The 18412-nt window shown below is 51.7% G+C and overlaps 4 protein-coding genes across 4 annotated transcripts; 2 read left to right on the top strand and 2 right to left on the bottom strand.

Moving 5' to 3' along the window:
• The first annotated feature begins 734 nt into the window (after window positions 1–734).
• Window positions 735–5407, top strand: LOC146755382 (maestro heat-like repeat-containing protein family member 7). The gene is made up of 15 exons (XM_085525723.1): window positions 735–1378; window positions 1481–1603; window positions 1830–1909; window positions 2036–2153; window positions 2269–2355; window positions 2626–2730; window positions 2863–3043; window positions 3120–3226; window positions 3447–3596; window positions 3742–3896; window positions 4000–4147; window positions 4367–4545; window positions 4629–4766; window positions 4905–5019; window positions 5163–5407. Exons 1-15 carry the CDS (start codon window positions 1160–1162, stop codon window positions 5394–5396), a joined length of 2139 nt encoding a protein of 712 aa, XP_085381849.1. The 5' UTR covers window positions 735–1159; the 3' UTR covers window positions 5397–5407.
• Window positions 5408–6077: 670 nt separating this feature from the next.
• On the top strand, window positions 6078–7398 carry LOC146755381 (uncharacterized). Its single transcript, XM_085525698.1, has 4 exons — window positions 6078–6434; window positions 6523–6631; window positions 6724–6783; window positions 6898–7398. Exons 1-4 carry the CDS (start codon window positions 6078–6080, stop codon window positions 7065–7067), a joined length of 696 nt encoding a protein of 231 aa, XP_085381824.1. The 3' UTR covers window positions 7068–7398.
• Window positions 7399–9225: 1827 nt separating this feature from the next.
• On the bottom strand, window positions 9226–12186 carry LOC146755380 (man(5)GlcNAc(2)-PP-dolichol translocation protein RFT1-like). Its single transcript, XM_085525697.1, has 5 exons — window positions 12183–12186; window positions 11479–11675; window positions 10406–10458; window positions 9842–10091; window positions 9226–9390 (listed from the first exon to the last, which is right to left on the bottom strand). The coding sequence occupies exons 1-5, from the start codon at window positions 12184–12186 to the stop codon at window positions 9226–9228; spliced, it is 669 nt and encodes a 222-aa protein (XP_085381823.1).
• On the bottom strand, window positions 11246–17293 carry LOC146755379 (uncharacterized). Its single transcript, XM_085525696.1, has 8 exons — window positions 17273–17293; window positions 16353–16464; window positions 15549–15909; window positions 15323–15439; window positions 14746–14935; window positions 14019–14120; window positions 13440–13574; window positions 11246–12746 (listed from the first exon to the last, which is right to left on the bottom strand). Exons 1-8 carry the CDS (start codon window positions 17291–17293, stop codon window positions 12318–12320), a joined length of 1467 nt encoding a protein of 488 aa, XP_085381822.1. The 3' UTR covers window positions 11246–12317.
• Between the last annotated feature and the right edge of the window lie 1119 nt (window positions 17294–18412).

Here is an 18412-nt window from a genome sequence, read left to right as displayed (position 1 = left end):
ACTGTAATTCAGTGGTGCTGGTGGGAGAAGGGAAGTCCTAATCTTCCCAGATGGTGAATAGAGTTGATGTTCACATGCAGACTGGTGCTGCAGCACAGCCAGAAACCACTCATTTGGGAAACACAGCACCAAGAAAATAATGGGAATAGCTTCATAAAATCAGGCAGCTTCACCCAAATTTCATGTCAGGTCCATTATTCTTCCTATTTTCAGGAAGAAAGGTTTTCCCTTTTTCTTGTAGTTTTATTTTCTTTTCCTTTCATGCAAGCAGCTTTGTAGCTTACAAATTGTTTTCTAATCACCTCCTGGTGTGGACAAATCACACAGGTTTGACTCCATGTTTTACATAGTTACCATTTTATCTTTGTTCCAGTATGGAACTGTACAGTCATAGAATGGCCTGGGTTGAAAAGCATCTCAAAGATCATCCAGTTCCAACCCCCTGCTATGTGCAGGGTCGCCAACCACCAGACCAGGCTGCCCAGAGCCACATCCAGCCTGCCTTTGAATGCCTGCAGGGATGGAGCACTGCAGGGCTGGGCTGAGGGCACAGCCCTTCCACTGCAGGGTCACTGGGGAGCCCTGAACGAGGGCCAGGACTGGGGGCCTGGATGGGGTGCTTGGGCTCTGCACACCAAGCAGGGCACACTGCACCATCCCATCCCATCCCATCCCATCCCATCCCATCCCATCCCATCCCATCCCATCCCATCCCATCGCATCCCATCCCATCCCATCCCATCCCATCTAGCTCAGCAACAGCTAGAAACACTGCTGCGTTACCAACACTGTTTTTCTCCTAAAGCCGAAACAGAGCACCAGATGCCAAGAAGGGAAAATCAACTCCGTCCCAATGGAGACCAGAACATGGTTTAATTTGACAGGGGGGGATGCGGGGATGGACTGAAGAAGGACTCCCGGATCCCAACACTGCAGCTGTGGCAAACACACACAGTGAATACAAGGGCTCCTTCCAGACCGAACCTGCCCAAGGACAGGGACGGCTGTGGGGCTCTGGGGTGAGCCCAGGGCAAGAGGAGGGGTTCTATGTGGAGGCGGATGGAACGGGGTGAGATCACAGCCCCGTTACAATGGGCTTTGACCACCAGGAGGCAGAGCTGGAACACGAGGCTCATTCGCCGCTGTTCCTCACTGCGAGATGGAGCAGAGACCCCCACTCCGAGTTCGAGAGGCTTGGCCAGAGAGGCGCGGAGCATCCCGCACCCCCACGGCCCCGCAGGGGCCCGGCGAGGTGCATGGGGTGCAGCCCCAGCAGGGGCCCGTGGGCTCAGCTGAGGATCCTTTTGCCTCCGTCGTGTCACCTCAGGACGAGGATCCCCTGAGCTACATCGACGCCTGCTGTGCATGCAGACCGCAGGTAGTGTGCACTCTGTGCTTCCATGGCTGCCCCTGCCCGGCTGTGCCCAAAGGGTGCCGGGGTCCCCCGATGCCAACCCCTGTAACTCCCCTCCTGTCTCAGACACAGGAACAGAAGCTGCGCTTTCTGGCCTGCGTCCGCACTGCCTGCACAGCTGCCATCACGGACAGCGTGGTCCACAGCCAGCTGTGTGACTACGTGCTGAAGGTGGTGCTGTGCATTGAGGTAATGGAGCACTGCAGGGCTGGGCTGAGGGCACAGCCCTTCCACTGCAGGGTCACTGGGGAGCCCTGAACGAGGGCCAGGACTGGGGGCCTGGATGGGGTGCTTGGGCTCTGCACACCAAGCAGGGCACACTGCACCATCCCATCCCATCCCATCCCATCCCATCCCATCCCATCCCATCCCATCCCATCCCATCCCATCCCATCCCATCCCGCTGTGCCCACAGGCGCTGCTGCAGGAGGAGCCTGCCGAGCACCTGGACACGGAGCTCCGGCAGCAGGCCATGAGCACCATCGCCGCCATGAGGTACCGCCCCAGCACGGCTTTGCCAGCGTGGAGGCATCAGTCCCATCCGGGGCCCTGAGCGGGACAGGCTGCAGGGCACAGGGTGCTGAGCGGAGCATCACACCTCTGCCCTCTCTCCCCTCGCAGTGGAGCATGGCTGCTTCCAGAGGAGAAGAACGGTCTCCTGCGTGCCTGCCTCGGCAGCGTCCTCCACCTCCCTTGCTACGAGGACGACGCGGACCTCGATGCGGCACTCTACGTGGAGGTGTGCATCAGCTGAGCCCTGGGGACGCTTCCTGGGCACCAGCACCCGGGATGCCCCTCTGCTGCCAGCAGGACGCAGCAGGGCAGGCCGCCCTGACCCCTGTCCTCCTTTGCAGACCATGGAAGCCCTGCACCACCTGCTGCAGGTGCTGGTGAGCAGCGCTGGCCGCTTTGTCCTCGTGGAGCTGCAGAACATCATGGAGGTTTGGATGTGGCAACGCTGGGGTTTGCGGGGATGGTTCAAGGCCACAAAGGAGGGATCCACACGAGGTCCCCCCAGGGCCTGCTGCGGGCAGGGGGTGCTGGCCCAAAACTAGCCCGTGTGGTGTTAGAGGGATGGGTGGGGAGCAGCGGGAAGATGGCAGGGCTGCAGCAGGACAGGGACGCAACCACCCACCCCGCTGCAGCTGGGGAGCAAGGGGAAGGACGAGTGCCCCGTGCTGTGGGCACAACAGCAACTTTTCTCTCCACAGCTCCTGCTGCCCTTCACCACGTGCCAGCTGGCGGCCGTGGAGGAGAGGGCTGTGGTGTGCATTGCCAGGCTGCTCGCCTTCAGCAACACCTGCGTCTTGCCTGAGGTAGGGAGTCCCGGCGCGCTCAGCTCTGGGACCACATCCTGGCTCCCCAGCCAGAGCCCACCTGTGTCCAGGCTTGCACAGAGCCTGGGCTGGGCCCTGCTGCCCACTCAGCCGTGCTGCCTCTCTCCCCAGCTGTGCACCTGCTTCGTTGGAACCGCGGTGTTCCAGCACAAGTGCCAGGAGAACCAACGCTTCCCCGTGCTGGGAAAGCTGGTCGGACACCTCATCCTGTCCTGCACTTCCACGGATGACAGGACCAGAGATGAGGCGATTAATGCTGTTCATCAGCTTTTCATCTTCATCGCTGCCCCAAGTGAGAGGAGTTGTGTTGGGCTAGGTCCCTCCAGATGCCCAGACCCCTCACTGACACCGTGTGTGCTCCTGTCCAGGACTGCCATGGCAACCGGAGGAGCGCACAGTACCACAGCTCTGGGACAGCCAAACTTCGCTCCACCAGGAGGTTTCCCGTGAGGACAGAGCCAGAAATATCTTCGAGGTACAAAGAGCAAACCCTGAGCCCACAGGAGAACCCAGGCCTGCAGTGTCAGGAAGAGTGCACGCACTGTCCCCGAGCAGCCCTGGTGCCTTTGGGGCCCTCACGCTTCATATCCCTGGCATCACCCAGCACAGCCTCTGCTCCCAGTTCTCCTGGGACACCTGCACAGCTGAGCAGCCAAGCAGAGGATAAGTCATCCCTCCTCTCCTCCCTCCCACAGGTCCTTCTGAAATACCTCCTGTACCCTGAAAAGGTCAACATTTTACTCACAGCCATTGAGAGCATGAAAGCACCGAGCCTCCACAGCACCCAGCTGGCTGCCCACATGGTGGATGTGCTCGCAGGAGAGGCTCGCTTCCCTCCACAGCAGGTGGGAACCTGCTGCTGCCTCCGCTCCAGCCCTGGGGGCTCTGCTCCATCCCTGGCACTGCGCTTGGCCGGCAGGCAGCAGTGGGGATGGCAGCAGGGCCCTGCTCTGGTGCCATCCCATTCTCACCCATGCTCCCCCCCTCCAGGTGCAAAAGATTGTGAAGGCGATCCACAGCAGCCTGCCTTCCATCAAAGCCAAGCCAGCTCTTGAAAGCCTGAGCAGGGCCTTGCTTGTGCTGGCCAGCAAATTCCCAAAGGAGATGGTCAGCAGCCTGCTGGTCTGCTCTCTCACCTGCTCCAGGTATGGGGCCACAGTCCTCAGGGCTCCTCTCCCCCCCCCCCCCCCACCCCACGGCCGTCAGCCAGGCAGGAGCAGCCACGCTGACAGCCCTGGGGACCTGCAGAGTTGCTGTCACCATGTGGAGGGAAATGCTCTCGGAGTCTTCAACCGTGAAGACGGTGCTGCAGGAGGTGTTCCAAGTGCTCATAAACCACACTCTGCAGCACACCTCCCCATTCATCAAGGAGAGGCCACGTGTCCTTGCCCTGGCCGTGAGTTCCTCATTCACCCAGCTGAACCCCAGCTGAGTCCCCACTCCCCTTCCCTGTCCACCCCCGAGCCTTCTTCCTGCCCTGGGATGCATCCATAGACCTGCCTGGGGCTCTGGGGGTCTCCCTCCCCCCCCCTCCCTTTCTCCATCCCTACACTTCTAAAGACGGGATGGAAACCCAGGGGACAGGGCAAGAATCATATCCGGGTGCTTTCTGCAGGCAGCAAGGATCCTACCAGAGATACTCCAGCTGCCTCTGGTCCTCAAGGAGGCTGAAGCCATCTTCCCCCAGCTCTTCCCAGCCCTTCTCCTGCAAGTGTCCTTCACCACGGAGCTGACGCTGCAGGAGGTGGAAATCTTCTGGGAGGGGCAACAGCAGCACCAGCTCACTCCCATCAGGTGCCACATCCCCGTCCCCCTGCTGCACCCAGGGACCCGGTGCTGGGGCTCCTGATGTGACTCGCACCCTTTTCCACCTGCAGGTCCGCGGTGCAGTCCTTGAAGGTGCTGCTCTGCATCGTGGGCCTCCAGAAGCAGATGGAGGCCATCCAGGAGCAGGGGGGCTGGGACGCGCTTCTCAGCACTGTGACCCACCTCCAGGGTGTGCAGGTGGTGGCCAGGTGGGAGCCCTTCCTTGTGGTGTCACGGGGGTCCCCAGTTCTCAGAGCCTGTGGCCCCTGCAGCAGTGGCAAGAGGGCTGCACAGCCAGAGCTGCGTCTGCCTGGTTCAGGGCTCACGGTGCCTTCTTATCCCTGCAGGGTGATGAGGGAACTGCCTGCTGCTCTGCGTGACCCCATCTTCCAGCAGCTGGTTGAGCTGCTCAGCACCAACTTCTACTCCTGGGATATGGTGGCCATGGTCTTCCTCGTTGAGGTGAGCAACAGCTGCAGAAGCAGAGAACACTGGAGGCTGCAAGGCCACTGGCAGCACGAGCCCTGCTGCCTCCCTCGGGGCCTGCTGTCTTTCCCCAAGCTGACTGTTAGATCCAGCACTAAGAGCCACGTGTGTTGTTGCAGATGCTGGAATGCATGGACCTCAGCAAAGAGCTGCACCGCATCATAGGAATCTTTGCCCACTATCTGCAGAGCAAGAGGGTGGGCATGCAGCAGCTGGTGCTCAGGGGCATCCTGCAGCTCAGCAAGAGGCAGGACACGGTGAGCAGGGGTGGCCAGGAATGCCACAGGTTGGGCTGGGCCTGCCATGGGGCTGTAGCGGGGCCATGTACAACTCGGCAACTCTTCAGGCAGTGAGGAGCTGGTGCGCTCTGCCCACCCCGTCACTGCCTGCTATTCAGGGCTGGTACTGGAGTAGCCTTGCCCTCATTACGCTTGCTGCCGTACCTAAAGGATGGGGTGTTTTTCCCCACAGACAAGGACAATGATCATCTTCCTGCCGTGCATCATGGAGCAGCTGCAGGATGCAGATAGTGACATCCGTGCCACGGCCCTACCAATATTCAGCAACCTGCTGCACCTCCTGAAGGAGGTTAAGCTCAGCGTCATGGCTCTGGAGCTGGCCGGCAAGCTCCCAGCTCTGCTTAACGATGTAAGGATGATAGGGAGTCCAGCACACGAGGGATGTGGCTGCCAGCCCAGCGTGCCCATGCCTGCTGCCTTGTGACAGCGCACCAGGGGACTTTCCTGGCCGCTCACCAGGTTCAGGCACTGCGTGGTCCTGGGCAGACTTTCCGCTGGGCAGAGCTTGCACACTTTGGAGCAGTTCTGAGGGCATCCTCAAGATCTGCATCCTCTCAGCTCGGAGATTTTGCCCCCACTTCACTGGTGGTGCTGTCCCTGCTTGCCATGGACTTGGAGCTGGTGACACAGATGTCCTTCCTTCCTCCTCCACAGGAGTCCGGCACGGTGCATCAGCTCTCCATCGACTTCTTCCTCAAAACGCTGAGCTTTGTGGAGGGCCAAGAAAAGAAGAAGATGCAGAAGACGGTGTGCAGGAACCTGGTCCTGCTGTATCTACACCTGCACGATGAGGAAGAGAACGCGTCCAAGGTGGGAATCAGGTTCATCTGGGGGAGGGTGATGCTGCTCCCGTGGTGCCCCCCATACATCAAGAGTACTGCAGCCCACAGCAGCATCAGCCCCTGCTGCTGCATCCTCCCTGCAGAGGGGCTCTGGGGACACGGGCTCTGCGGCTGCTTGGGCTGCGGTGCTATCTCAGCTCTTTGGCAGGCCTCCCAGAAAGCCCTCCTTGGTGCTGCACGGTTCCTGCGCTGGAGGAAGCTGGAGCACCTGGTGCAGACAGAGCAGTTCTGGCAGATCAGCGACTGCATGGTGTGTATGTGCAACAGTATGCCCATTCCCACACCCCAGGACAGGGTCGGGACCAGCCTGCACTGACCTCACATTCTTCCCTCTTCAGCTGACCAAGAGGAGGAGACAGAGTGCAGCGCAGGACTACCTGGGCGACTGCCTGCTCTACCTGCAGAGCCTGCAGGAAACCCTGCGACTGGAGGCCGTGAGGTTCATCGGTGAGCCACGAGGCTGAGCTTCCCCCATCCCCGGCCCTCCATGCTGCACCCACGGAACAGCGGGGGTCGCTGACGGGGCTTTGTGTTCGCAGGGCTCTTAGGGCGGCACATGAGGGATGAGCAGCGGGCTGACAGAGAGCACATCTACCAAAGTAAGCCAGGGAGTGGGATGTTGGGGCAGCCAGCAGGTGACATGCCTGTCCCTCGCTCCCTCCTGCCAGAGGGGAGAGCTGGGTCATCATGCCTCTCTGTTCCTCTTATCGCAGGCCTTCAGGGAATGAAGCATGACCCCAGTCCAGCTGTCGCTTCCTTGGCCCTTCAGACGCTGAAGATCCTGAAGGAAACGAGGCCACATCCACAAGGAGCCATTGGGCAGCTCTCCACCAGGCTCCGTGGCACATGGAGGAGGTGGCGCTCCTCCCGGGCAGACAGCTGAGCGCCCTGCAAAGCTCCCAGCATCTCCTGCCTGCTGCTCAGCCCCACTCCTCGGGCACATCACTTCCCTTTGCCCCATCGCCCGCACAAATTGTGCTTTTGGAAAGTAAATGGGAGTCGTTAGGACTGGCCCTAGTATCCAGTTTTCATAGTGACTGGGCCCGTGTGCTGCTTTGTAACCTGTTATACTGCAGATAACAGCGGAGCGACATAATGGGAGAATTTCTAGCATTTCCAATGCAGTCTCAGGAACTGCAATTATTAGGCATTATCCAGGTTATTATCCAGTGTGCTTCTATTTTATTAATAAATTGGATGTGAATCAAATAGGATCTAATGTTACCAATGCTGGAATCTATGGGAATAGGCATTTGATGTGTTAGTAATGCTGGTTACAATGCTGTTAGCCTACCAATGAGCCTTTTCTAAATTGGAGAAGACAAAACCTGGACAGAAATCTCGGGTGAAGGGGATGTTCCTGTATCATAGTGTGATCACTTCCTTTCAGCCCACTCATCAGGATTTGTAAACTATGACCGTGCATCACTTGAGACAAAGCTGTTGGGTGCACCTGGGCTGGAGTCAGGGAGGTCACAAGTACCTGATGGGGGCGGTCACATGTACCGGTATATACTATTTGTTGCAAGGCATTAAATTCGTTCTTTTGGCATTACGCACTGTGTGTGAGTCTCATCTGTTCCCCATGTGCGGAGGCACGGTACTTTCACACGCAGCCTTGACTTGTCGCCGGATTTGGAGGCGACAGTTAAGAAAACATTTCTAACAGAACCAAACATTTCTAACGGTACCACAGTGATACCAGAAAGCATTTCACCCCGTCAGCTCTGTCCATTGGTACCAACTCCTCACTGCCATTGGAAGTGAAGATGCTTCTAGAGCTGTCTCAGGACCTGTGGAGTTTGCTATGTGATGACAGTGAAGTCTTCATGCTGTACGTCTCAGCACACTCGGCATTTCCTGCTCCACTCAAACCATGTGAAGGGAATGCTGGTTGTTACAACGTGCTGCTTGTATGCTCTGAAGTCACATCTTAGACCAGCAATACGACATGGCGCCCTTAGGAAACAAAATTCAATGCTTTATTGCTTCTGAGCATTGACATTTTCAATAAATTAAATCAACACAAAGGTTTATAACAAACACAAAAAGGAGCAACCAGATGAAAAACCTCGTTGTAAGAAAAAGCAGCATTTTTTTAATCCAAAAGCAAGAGATCCAACACGCACAAACCCAGAAGGAAATCTCATTCAACATACACAACGTTCCACTTTGCAGAAAGGCGAGACAAATCTGCTCATAACTGCACTGATCACCTCAGGTAGGAACAGAACAGCAGTGAAGTCAATGATATTTAACTCTACCTTCTGGAACTTGGACGTGACTGTAATTCACAGCTGTTGTTCGGCACTGCTCAAAAACCCACCACACTTCTGTCTAGAGAAAAGCTTCAGAGCATTTCTGACAAGCTAATCGATTCTCTCCTTACATGAATGATGCTGACAGAAGTAAACTCACACAGCCAGCTTGGACTTGGACACGCTGCATATTCCAGTAGCTTCCCTGCAAGTACCAGAACTGTCTGTTTAATGCTTCTCACTTCAGGGCACCGATAACTCAGGTTTTTCTGCGCTGCATTACGTTCCACTTTGGTACTGGTTTCGTGCTTGGTCCTCGCTCCAGTGTTTGCTTCAGGTTTTGGTTCTGGTTTTTGTTTTTCAACATCAAACCATTTCTTTGCTAACTTTTTCAACAGCCCACCATCCTCAATAAGGGTATTCTTAATTACATGTTAATTAAGACGTAAGCCATACAATGCCTTCATATATGTCTCCCTACCAGTAAGAATGGGAGCTCCCCACATTAATTCTGGCCATCAGTTCATGTCAGGCAGGTGCACTACAGACCTTCATCACCAACGAGGCTGTTGGAAGAAAAGCTAAGAACGAATGATGCATGAAGAGAAAATTACTCGGCTCTCTTTCACTGTACAGAGTAGTTTAGTCAGCAACCACTTATACTGTCACTATCAATACTTCCAACAAACTCATGTGGAAACCTTTATCCAGGCAGACCCGTGCAAAGAATACAACCCTCCATAATTGCAGCCACGAACAAGAATTATTCTGCCCACGAGCATTTCATGTTCCTTTCTTCATATACTGGGAGAGGAACTGGCTTCTGACAAAGTGGACCAGCTTGGTCTCTGTGCAGAACATGGTAATGGTGGTAGCTGCAAAGCACAGCGCCCCAATGCTGATGTGAATCAGCCTTGACATCCAACCCTTATCGCAGAAGAAGAATGCCTAAAACAAAGGAAACCAGCAACTGAAGGAAAACCAGTTGGCACAAGGTAGGCCAGCTACATACATGATAGATGTTGTTGTTTTATTCCCCCTGCACTGCTTTTTTATTTTTTTAACCGAATCTTTAGTGACCATTTCTTTGCACTATCACCATCAATTACCAAGAACTAAGAATGTGGATATACAGATGGCCAGCAGAACTGTCTGACTCATTAGGTACACAGTTCTCTGCCACCTGGAGAAGGCAAGCAGGCACACATCTGAAGATCAATATAATTGCATGTCTTTGTTTCATTTTTAATAGATCTATACGCAGCCTTGCAAGATGTAATGGAAATCTCCAAGGCTATGGTTGTAAGCCTTTCCTGTTGATAATATTTCTTTCCTTCTGGTAATGAAGCCATCTGACAAACCTCCGCAGTGAAAGGAACATCCCAAGGCAGATACTTACCTCTGAATAAACAGTAATTCCTCCACTTATGACATAAGCGAGTATTAAAAACGGTGAGGGAAGCAAGCCTGTCAAAGGTCTGTAGGAGCTTTCCTTGAAGTACTCATAGATGTACTGGATGCTGTGAGCAATGCGAATACCCATATTAAAGCAGTTGGCAAGGATGAAGCCAACACTTCCGTGCCAGCGGGTCAAGAAATAAGAGATGCACAGGAACACGAAGGACAAGGCCAGCATAACAAAATTGTACCTAGGAAGAAGAAACAACATAAACAACATATGCAGTTGCACTATTTAATTACTAAACTCATTTTCAGAAGATAAAAATCCATTCGCTTTCTAAAACATGGGAGCAACAACTCCTGTCATCTGCTAACAGCCGGCAAGGCTGAGAAAAGAAATGCAGCACAAGAATGAAAAATACGTTGAGTAAACTAAACCAACAACTACTTTAAGTGAAGGAAATTCTATCCTACTATTCACCTGTGCATTCACTTCAGAAAACCTACTAACAATAATTAGCAGTATCAAACACTGAGGACTTTTTCCTTCTCTATTCGGTACTGAAGAACAATAACGCTCAATAGGGTGACACTTAGTCCTGCTCCAAACAGTGGCTTTAAAGAGAAGATCACACTTGGAAAGGGGGACAAAAGCAGTCCTTGCACATCTAAAAAGAATTGCTCAATTGCTAAACTGCTAAAAGAGGATCTCTTTTAATTAATGACCTAAAAAAAATAAAGGCCTAATTAATTTGGAACAGAGCTGTAATAGACAACAGCCACAGAAGTGAAACAAGTCCGATGGCAGCCATCAGGTTGCAGTGCCAACACACCACAACAGAGAACCAAGAAAACATCCAGGCTGCAAAACATCACAGGAAGTCATCTTGTCCAGAGCTCTCCTCAAGGCCGATAAACCACTGAACTCCTGTCATCCCAAATGTGATCTATAGAAACTGTGACTGAGAAGTTTTAACAGCTGCAAGACTTTAAGGAGTTTAACATAACAGTCCACCTTAAAAACTGAAGCTTCTATTCACGTACATGTACAGAAAATAAGACTTCACATTAAATTACTTTCCCAGTTTGCTGTGTATTAAAAGCTAATAACCTTGTCAGTTCGGATCCTTTTTACCCAAAGGTTTAAACTAAAGCTTTTACATCGAGGTCTGCACACAGTCCTTAAAACGACTGCAACCTCCTGTCTTCCTCTGGAAAGGGCACCCTCTGAAGCGCTCAATGCTTACCAGCCTGTTGTATTTTCAAGTCAGTCAAATATTGTCAAGTGCCACTTATTTGCTGGAAAGAGATTGAACCTACAGTAATTGCCTCAGCACAGCTGCACAGACATGGTGCACAAGCACCATGCTGTTGGAGTAGAGGATTTTAACTTCAATTTTAACTTCAATTACCAGACAATGCAGCATTATGTCATTGCACCTCGTAACTCCTACTTCGCTACCTTTTTATCCATTTGCTTTTTGTCCAGACTCCTTCGGCATGGTCTCCACTTCAAGTTTCTTTCCAAATATCTTTACACTCAGTAATTTAAACACACGTCAGTCACACTCCTGATACAATTGATCTCCAACAGAAGGTAAGCATTTCATGTGGAACCAATACTAACAAACGTACCTGCTTCTGATCCTTTACATTCTTCCCTCTTTCCAATACTTGAGCGAAAAAGACATAAAAACTCTCTTCAATAGGCAAAAAGATGAACCTGGCCACCAGCGACCTGAGATTATTCACGATATCATACACACCTTCACAAACAAAACACACCAACAAGCTGTCACTTTTTTTCTGGCACAAATTCCTATTCCACATTTCTGATAAACAAAGAGAGAACCAGTGGAACTTAATGCAGCATTAGAGCAAATCTAGCAATAGCCCCAGACACCCCCAGGCAGCCCCTTCAGTTCTTACTACAGAGGAAGATAAAAGATCCAGATGCAAGAGAATCAGCCTGTGGCGCAGCCAGTGCTGTCACCTGAACTGCTGCTGCCATTCATTACTCTGTAAGGACACTGCTTTTATGGAGCACATTCAGTTGGAGATGTGATGCTACAAACAACAGTGTTCCTGCTGTAACAGCTAACAGACTGCAAAGGAAGACAACAGGGCCAAGAAAATGAAGAGAAGGAACTGCAATGTATCAGATACTATGCTGCCTCCTTCCAAGTTTTTAAAACAGAAACAAGACGCACAGCAGAAGAGGCACAACTGCCAAGTTTTGATCCAAGGGAGAAGCATTCCTTAAATCCACGACCCTCAAACAAGTTGCTCTGGTTTTGTTTCTTGTTTTTTGGTGTGTGTTATATTTAATAACCATTTACCCATCATTCTCTGAAATGCACCTCAACGTCCCAGCGCCACTGAAATCCTCCAACATTTTCATGTTATTTTCAAATGGTTTCTAATATTTTCAGTATTTTCAGAAGCAGACAAAAAGGAGCAACTAGAAAATGATGTCATTGTTGCACAGCATCGCCACACTCACCCTGATCGCCAAAGTTTATCACATTCAGAAAAGTCATCACGTATCGCTCACCTGAAGTTGAAAACACAGAAGTAAGGACAAACCCCCACATCTCTCCCCGTGTGTGTCCAGGCCCTGCTAACAGGACGCATTCCAGAGACATGTCCAGCAGGACGGTACAGTTCTGATCCTCCACAAACCTTCCGTAACTGCACCTGGGTTGCCAACACCTGCTGGTGCCGCTCTGACCACCATCCCCTCCCAGCCTTCCCAGGCTCCTTGTCCATTTTGTGACCTGTATCCACTTTCCTTCCCCCAGCATTCCCACACATTGAGCCTCACCCTCTGTCAAAATCTGCTTCAGGAAGGACTGTTTGAAGAAGCTCCAAGTCAGCCATGCTTCCTTCCAGTTAAGGAAAGCCTGCAAAATCAAAGAAGCAGCGTCACCCTGGTCTGGCTGACTTTCTCCCTTGTGGAAAATCACCATCTTTGCAGATACACAAAGGAACTGCATAAGTTTTCTACAGAGTAAATCACTCAACAGTAACGAGAGAGGGGGAAAAGTTGTTTAGCAGACCAATATAACTCTGCCCCTCACAGTACTGTACATCTTTCAGTGCTCTTCAAAGCACTCCTGCAAGCCTCACAAGACAGAACTGCCTTCATGTCCTCAATCCCTCAGTCTCTTCCTCATCTTTGCCTTTTCATTTCTTTCTTTGCCCCATTTCCTTTTTGGATGACATCAGAGATCTGAGTATCTGCAGGACGCTGTGCACCACCACGTTCTGTCTGAGGAGAAGTTGAAGTACCAGCTCTGTAAGACAACCCTGGATTCTCTTCTACCTGATACCAGCTCACTCCCTTTAACACTGTAAATGTTCCATCTCCAATCAACAGATGAGGCAGCCAACGAGGCCCAGAAACAAAGAGCTCCAGGTTCACTGTGGTTTTCTGACAAGGATTTGAATGCAACAACTGTGAATGGAATTTTATACAACCATGCTTCCTAACCAGCCATGGTGTCCAGGAGCAGAAATAATCTCTCAGTCACTCCATCAACTCCAGTTTTCAAAGCGCTCTCGTCAAAGACTTAAGAATGAACTGTGTGACCCACCTTATCCGCCATCCAGTTAGGTAACAGGCCTTTCATTCCTGTAATCGGAAATGACTTCTTTGTTGCTTCAGGAGACCCCAAGAACTTTGCAAAACAAACCACATAGCACAGCACCAGAACACTGGTGTACAAAAGCTGGAAAGACAAGGAAGGAAAAAAACAAAGAATGAGTGAGAACTCAGTGAGAAGTGAAGGCAGTTCTTCCTCCTGTCAACTCTGAACCTAGCTGAAGGCGTTACTGTAACTCCCCTCCCCACACACAGAGTACTGTTGATTTAAATTCATTTTAATCAGCAGATCAGCATCACAGCCCTCTGCCCTCAAGAACAGCTAAAGCACACACAACATAACAACCTTATTCACAAAATGTACCTTTAGGCACACAACAAAGGTGCCCATTAAACTGACTGGGCTCAACGCGCCAAGTAACGTCTATCACCAAAATCCTTCACATTTAAACCCTCACCTCGGAGGAACATTCTCTCACCTCCTCTGTGTTATCTAGCAGGTTAAATGTCACAGACAGCAGCAAAGAACATTTCAGAGCAAGAATTTATATACAGAATACAGGAAACTTACCTGAGCCAAGGAAAAAATGTGAAGGCCCCATTGCGGATAAAGGATGACTAAGATAACTGTCAAAGTGCATTTTGACACTATCGAAAGGCTTTCAGCAATTACCTTCAAGAAAGAGAAAATAGACAACGCTCATTTTTGCCAGCTTAACCACCTACAGGAAGGCAAAGCACTCCAGTTTCACACACACAACCCACAAAGGACCTGTAAGGCATTCACAGTCAGTGTGGCTACCACAGTTCTGCTGCTGCATTGACCACATCACGCTGCAGCATCTCTGCACATTCTCAAGTCTTATAGGGCACTTTTCTCCCATCACACTGCCCCGCTCCCTTGTGTGGGACCCACATGGGAGTAAATCCTGCTTGGCACAATCGTGACCCCAGCTGCTGCATTTCACAGCCTCACACCGACAGTGAAAAGCAGAAGTGTGGAAGGCGTCTGTGCCTCCCTCTGAGCAACACTTGTGATTATACATTTAATGAGCATTAGGGAGGTAACTTCTAAACAAATTAACTTCCTTTTTTAAACAGGAGCAAATTAACGTTACAAATACATTATGACTACATCGTACAGCACGAAGCAACCCATAGCTTCATTTGTTTTTTAAGCACCCCTGAACATGCACAGATCCAGTTCAGGAATCTGGTCTTCATTTCCATTACGTCACTTTTTCAGCACGAAGTTTCTCCGTCCCACACAGCCCTATGCTCACAGCTTCCCTACTAACCTTAAGCCTTACAAACAGGTGAGCCTGGGCTAAAACCCAGAATGGCTCCCCTAGAAGCTCAACAACTGCAGAGAGGCCAAACGCCACCACGCCAGCCTGATAGTGAGGAACCACGGATGGATCCGGAACTTCAAGTACGTGCAGCCAGACGAAGCCCAGGAAAACAGACCAGAAGACACCAAGAGGGACTCTAAAAAGTTAATGTAAAAACAGTCAGGTTTCCTTCAGCAGAAAAAAGAACAAGAGAAAATCTGATTCAAATTTCCCACGCTGCTGTACTTTACGTATGTCGAAAGAGATCAGACAAACTCATTGCTATTGTAGCTACAAGTTTTGGTGTAAAACCTGTCAGTGCGAGCTACTACTTGCAGCTATGAGTCTGATAGCCCCAATGTAACTGTTACAGTGAGCCTTCCAGGCAATGGCAGTGGAGTCAGCAGAAGAAAACATGCACGGCATGCAGTGCAGACACGGGCTGCAGACACGGGCCGCCTCGTGCAGGTCCCGCTGCAGGACCCGCCGCCTCCTCCAGCCGGAACCAGGAGTGAGCTCTAAAGCAAAGCGGAGCCGCTCTCACGTCAGCCACAGCAGGTTGATGGTCGCGGCCCAGCTCCGCTCCGCGCCGCCGCTCAAGCAGGCCCTGCGGAACGCCTCCCTGGCCAGGAACACCGCGGTGGAATAGAGCAGCGTCAGCCTGCGGGAGACACGACGGGACACGGGGTCGGCCCCGCTCCGTGCCAAGGAAACCCGGCCACCAGAGGCGGTTCCCGGCGGCTCCCATTGCCGGGGCAGCGCGGCGTCACCTCACGCTGACGACGCCGAGGAGCTCCCTGGACAGGTAGCGCAGCGTCAGCGCGTTCAGCCTGAAGGTGACCGCCCGGAACAGCACCTGCGGGGGAACGGGGGAGGAAAGCGCTGCCGGGGGGCCGGGCCGGCTCCCGCGGGCGCCGCCCAGGAGGGCGAGGAGCGGGAGGAGGCGGAGCCGGGGGTCCCGGGTCGGCCCGCACCTGCAGCAGGGCGCTGGACGAGGCCAGGCGGGCGGTCTGATGGAGAGCACCGACGGCCGCCATGACACCGAGCGACCGGCCGGAAGGACGGCGTCGCGCCGCGATGACGTCACGAGGGGGCGGACGGCAGCAGAGCTGAACCCGACCCGTGTGGTGCCTGTCAGCAGGTGGCGGCGGGGTGACACAGCGGGGTGTGCAGCGATACAATGTACGGCCTCAGTGTGCGGGGAAATGGCAGCCAGAGGCGTCCAGCTCCACTTGTGAATGTGGATGGAGCACAAGCAGCGCGTGTGAGCGCAGTGATGTGGTGCATTGCAGCACTGGGGGCACGGACAGGAAAGAAAAGCCCCAGATCTGGCCATGCAGCTTTTAGCAGCGCCGCATTCGGCTCTTGTTCTTTGCTGGCCAAAACACGGAGCTGCTGGTAGTGACAGTGCTGAGACACGGCGCTTTGTAGCTGACACTGCTCCACACAACTGTGCTGTTGTGCTCTTTGCACCCGGTGCAGTTCCCATGGAAATAAACGGCAGGCATTACTTTTGGAGCAGCCCGTACAATACAACTTCACCACCTCATTTTATCTGTGCCTTATCATCCTACCTAAAATGTACGACTCTTTTCTGAGAATCCAATAGTACCGAAGGTTCATCGTAAGAGACACTTCAGGAGTCACCTCAGGCTGTTCTAAGCGGTAGAACACTCCCATCGCATCCTGAGGAATGTGGAGAGGTTCAAAGAAGAGGCTCTGACCCCACGTCTGAGGCTAAACCAGCACTGACATCCTCCGTGCACACCATACTCCTAACATTCCATGTCTGATGTGGAGCAAACTCCTGTCCATCCGCACACAAAACCTGATGCGATCAATTATGCTGAAAGCACAATACAGAAAGCAAAAACCTGTTCTCTGTCTGTGGCGAACCTGAAATCTTTCCAACAGAAACAGAGCCCCACAGCATCCCTATGGGAGCAGCAAGGCACAAATGCCACTTCTGACTACTGCAGTGACACCATACCCCGAGCCTGTGACTTGAATCACTTCATCCTCTCACAAACATTACATTGTACAGAACGAAACCCCGTAATGTTGTCAGTAACGTTTCCGAAGGGTATATGCAGGTTCACTGCAGCCTAGGAGAGAGCTAGCCAGGAAACCATGAAGTCAGCCTTGCTTTTTTATTGAATTATGGCAGTTTTCCAGACCTTTGTGTGATTATTAAAACAAAAGAGAGAACTGTGGTGCTTAACAATGAGATCAGATCAGCGGTACAGAGAGTGGAATGTGTAATTTGCAACAGGGGAGGCCCAAAATCAGACTTGCCTTGTTAAACCATACAGATAAAAGGGTGAGCAGCCCTTTTCACTGTGCAACACTGGGTTTTTCAACCAAATCCATGTGAGGCTGCTATGAGCTTTGCGTGTCATTTTCTTGAAGCACATGACGACTCACCAATAAAAAGTGAACTCATTCAGTCTGCTGGCTGTTTTGCAGCCCAGGCTTACATTTGGTCCCTTTTTACCTCTGAGCCAAAGTCTAGCATCGTTAGCAAGAGGCCAAGCTAAGACATTTACTTACACGCAATACCATTTAACCACGTTAATAATGCAGGACATCAGGTGGTTCCAGCTGGGTAGTGCAGTGAAGACATATCAGCTATTTGCTCAGAACTGAACTGAGAAAACAGAACACTTCATCTTTGCTAACACCATCGTTACTGTCCGTGTTCTACACACAGAAGGTGTGCCCACGTGAAGAACACGCTCTGTGCTAACTGTGGGGCACAGCACACTCCTCGGTGGCTGCTCCTGCATTCCTGAAGGAAAGCAGTCTTTGTTAGCAGATCTTTTGCTTGGAAGACAAACCAAACAGTTACTTACACCAGAACACAGTAAAGCAAAAAGAATAATAAAGTTACTTGAAAAGTGATTGTGCAGAATGGACAAGGGAGAAATGCTCAATACTTGCAGAAGTAGAAAGAAAGGTCCTGAAAACAAGGGAGAATTCTGGCATCACTTATTTTAAAAGAATGGTGACTCAGTATTTAGAAAAGAGGTCAGCCACTGGATTTCACAACCACATGTGGAGAACACTACAGAGGAAACTGGATGGGTCTGCCAAAGCAGTCAGTGTAGGGCCGAGAGCTGCCTCCCCCACACACACCGAGGTGGATTCAAAACAAAAAAACACAGAACTCTCCTCTGCAACTATTTCTGAAGTGTTTGACCAGCAGAGTGCAAAAACCAGCAGCACTGAACTGCTACAGGGACCGAAATGTGCTGACATCACCAGAGCCAGGTGGGCAAATCCGAGACAGCTTCGTGTGTTACTGCCCATCCTGTACCCAGCTGTGCATAAATAGGAAATGTCAGTCTAACTATTCCAATGCAGTCTGTAAGGTGAACAGACAACACGTGGAAAAGAAGGACTTCCCAGTCTTCTCCTGGAAGTGAATGAGAGGAATTTTATGGACAACAAGGAAAGCATATTGATAGTCAGAATGCTTGTACAGCACATGCATGCTATAAACTGCACTGTATTCCACGATACTGTCTCATCCTTGTTGCTCTCCTCTGGTGTTTTCAGCCTGGGTAACGTCAACTGAAGCAGCACACCTTACAGCACACACCGACATAACTAAACACAAGTCACAAATAAGGGA

Source organism: Coturnix japonica, chromosome 33, assembly GCF_054131305.1.
Source record: "Coturnix japonica strain WE chromosome 33, WE-NBRP24, whole genome shotgun sequence".
Taxonomy (NCBI): Eukaryota; Metazoa; Chordata; class Aves; order Galliformes; family Phasianidae; genus Coturnix; species Coturnix japonica.
Note: the sequence above shows the minus strand (reverse complement) of the source record. Positions and strands in the feature narration are given on the sequence as shown.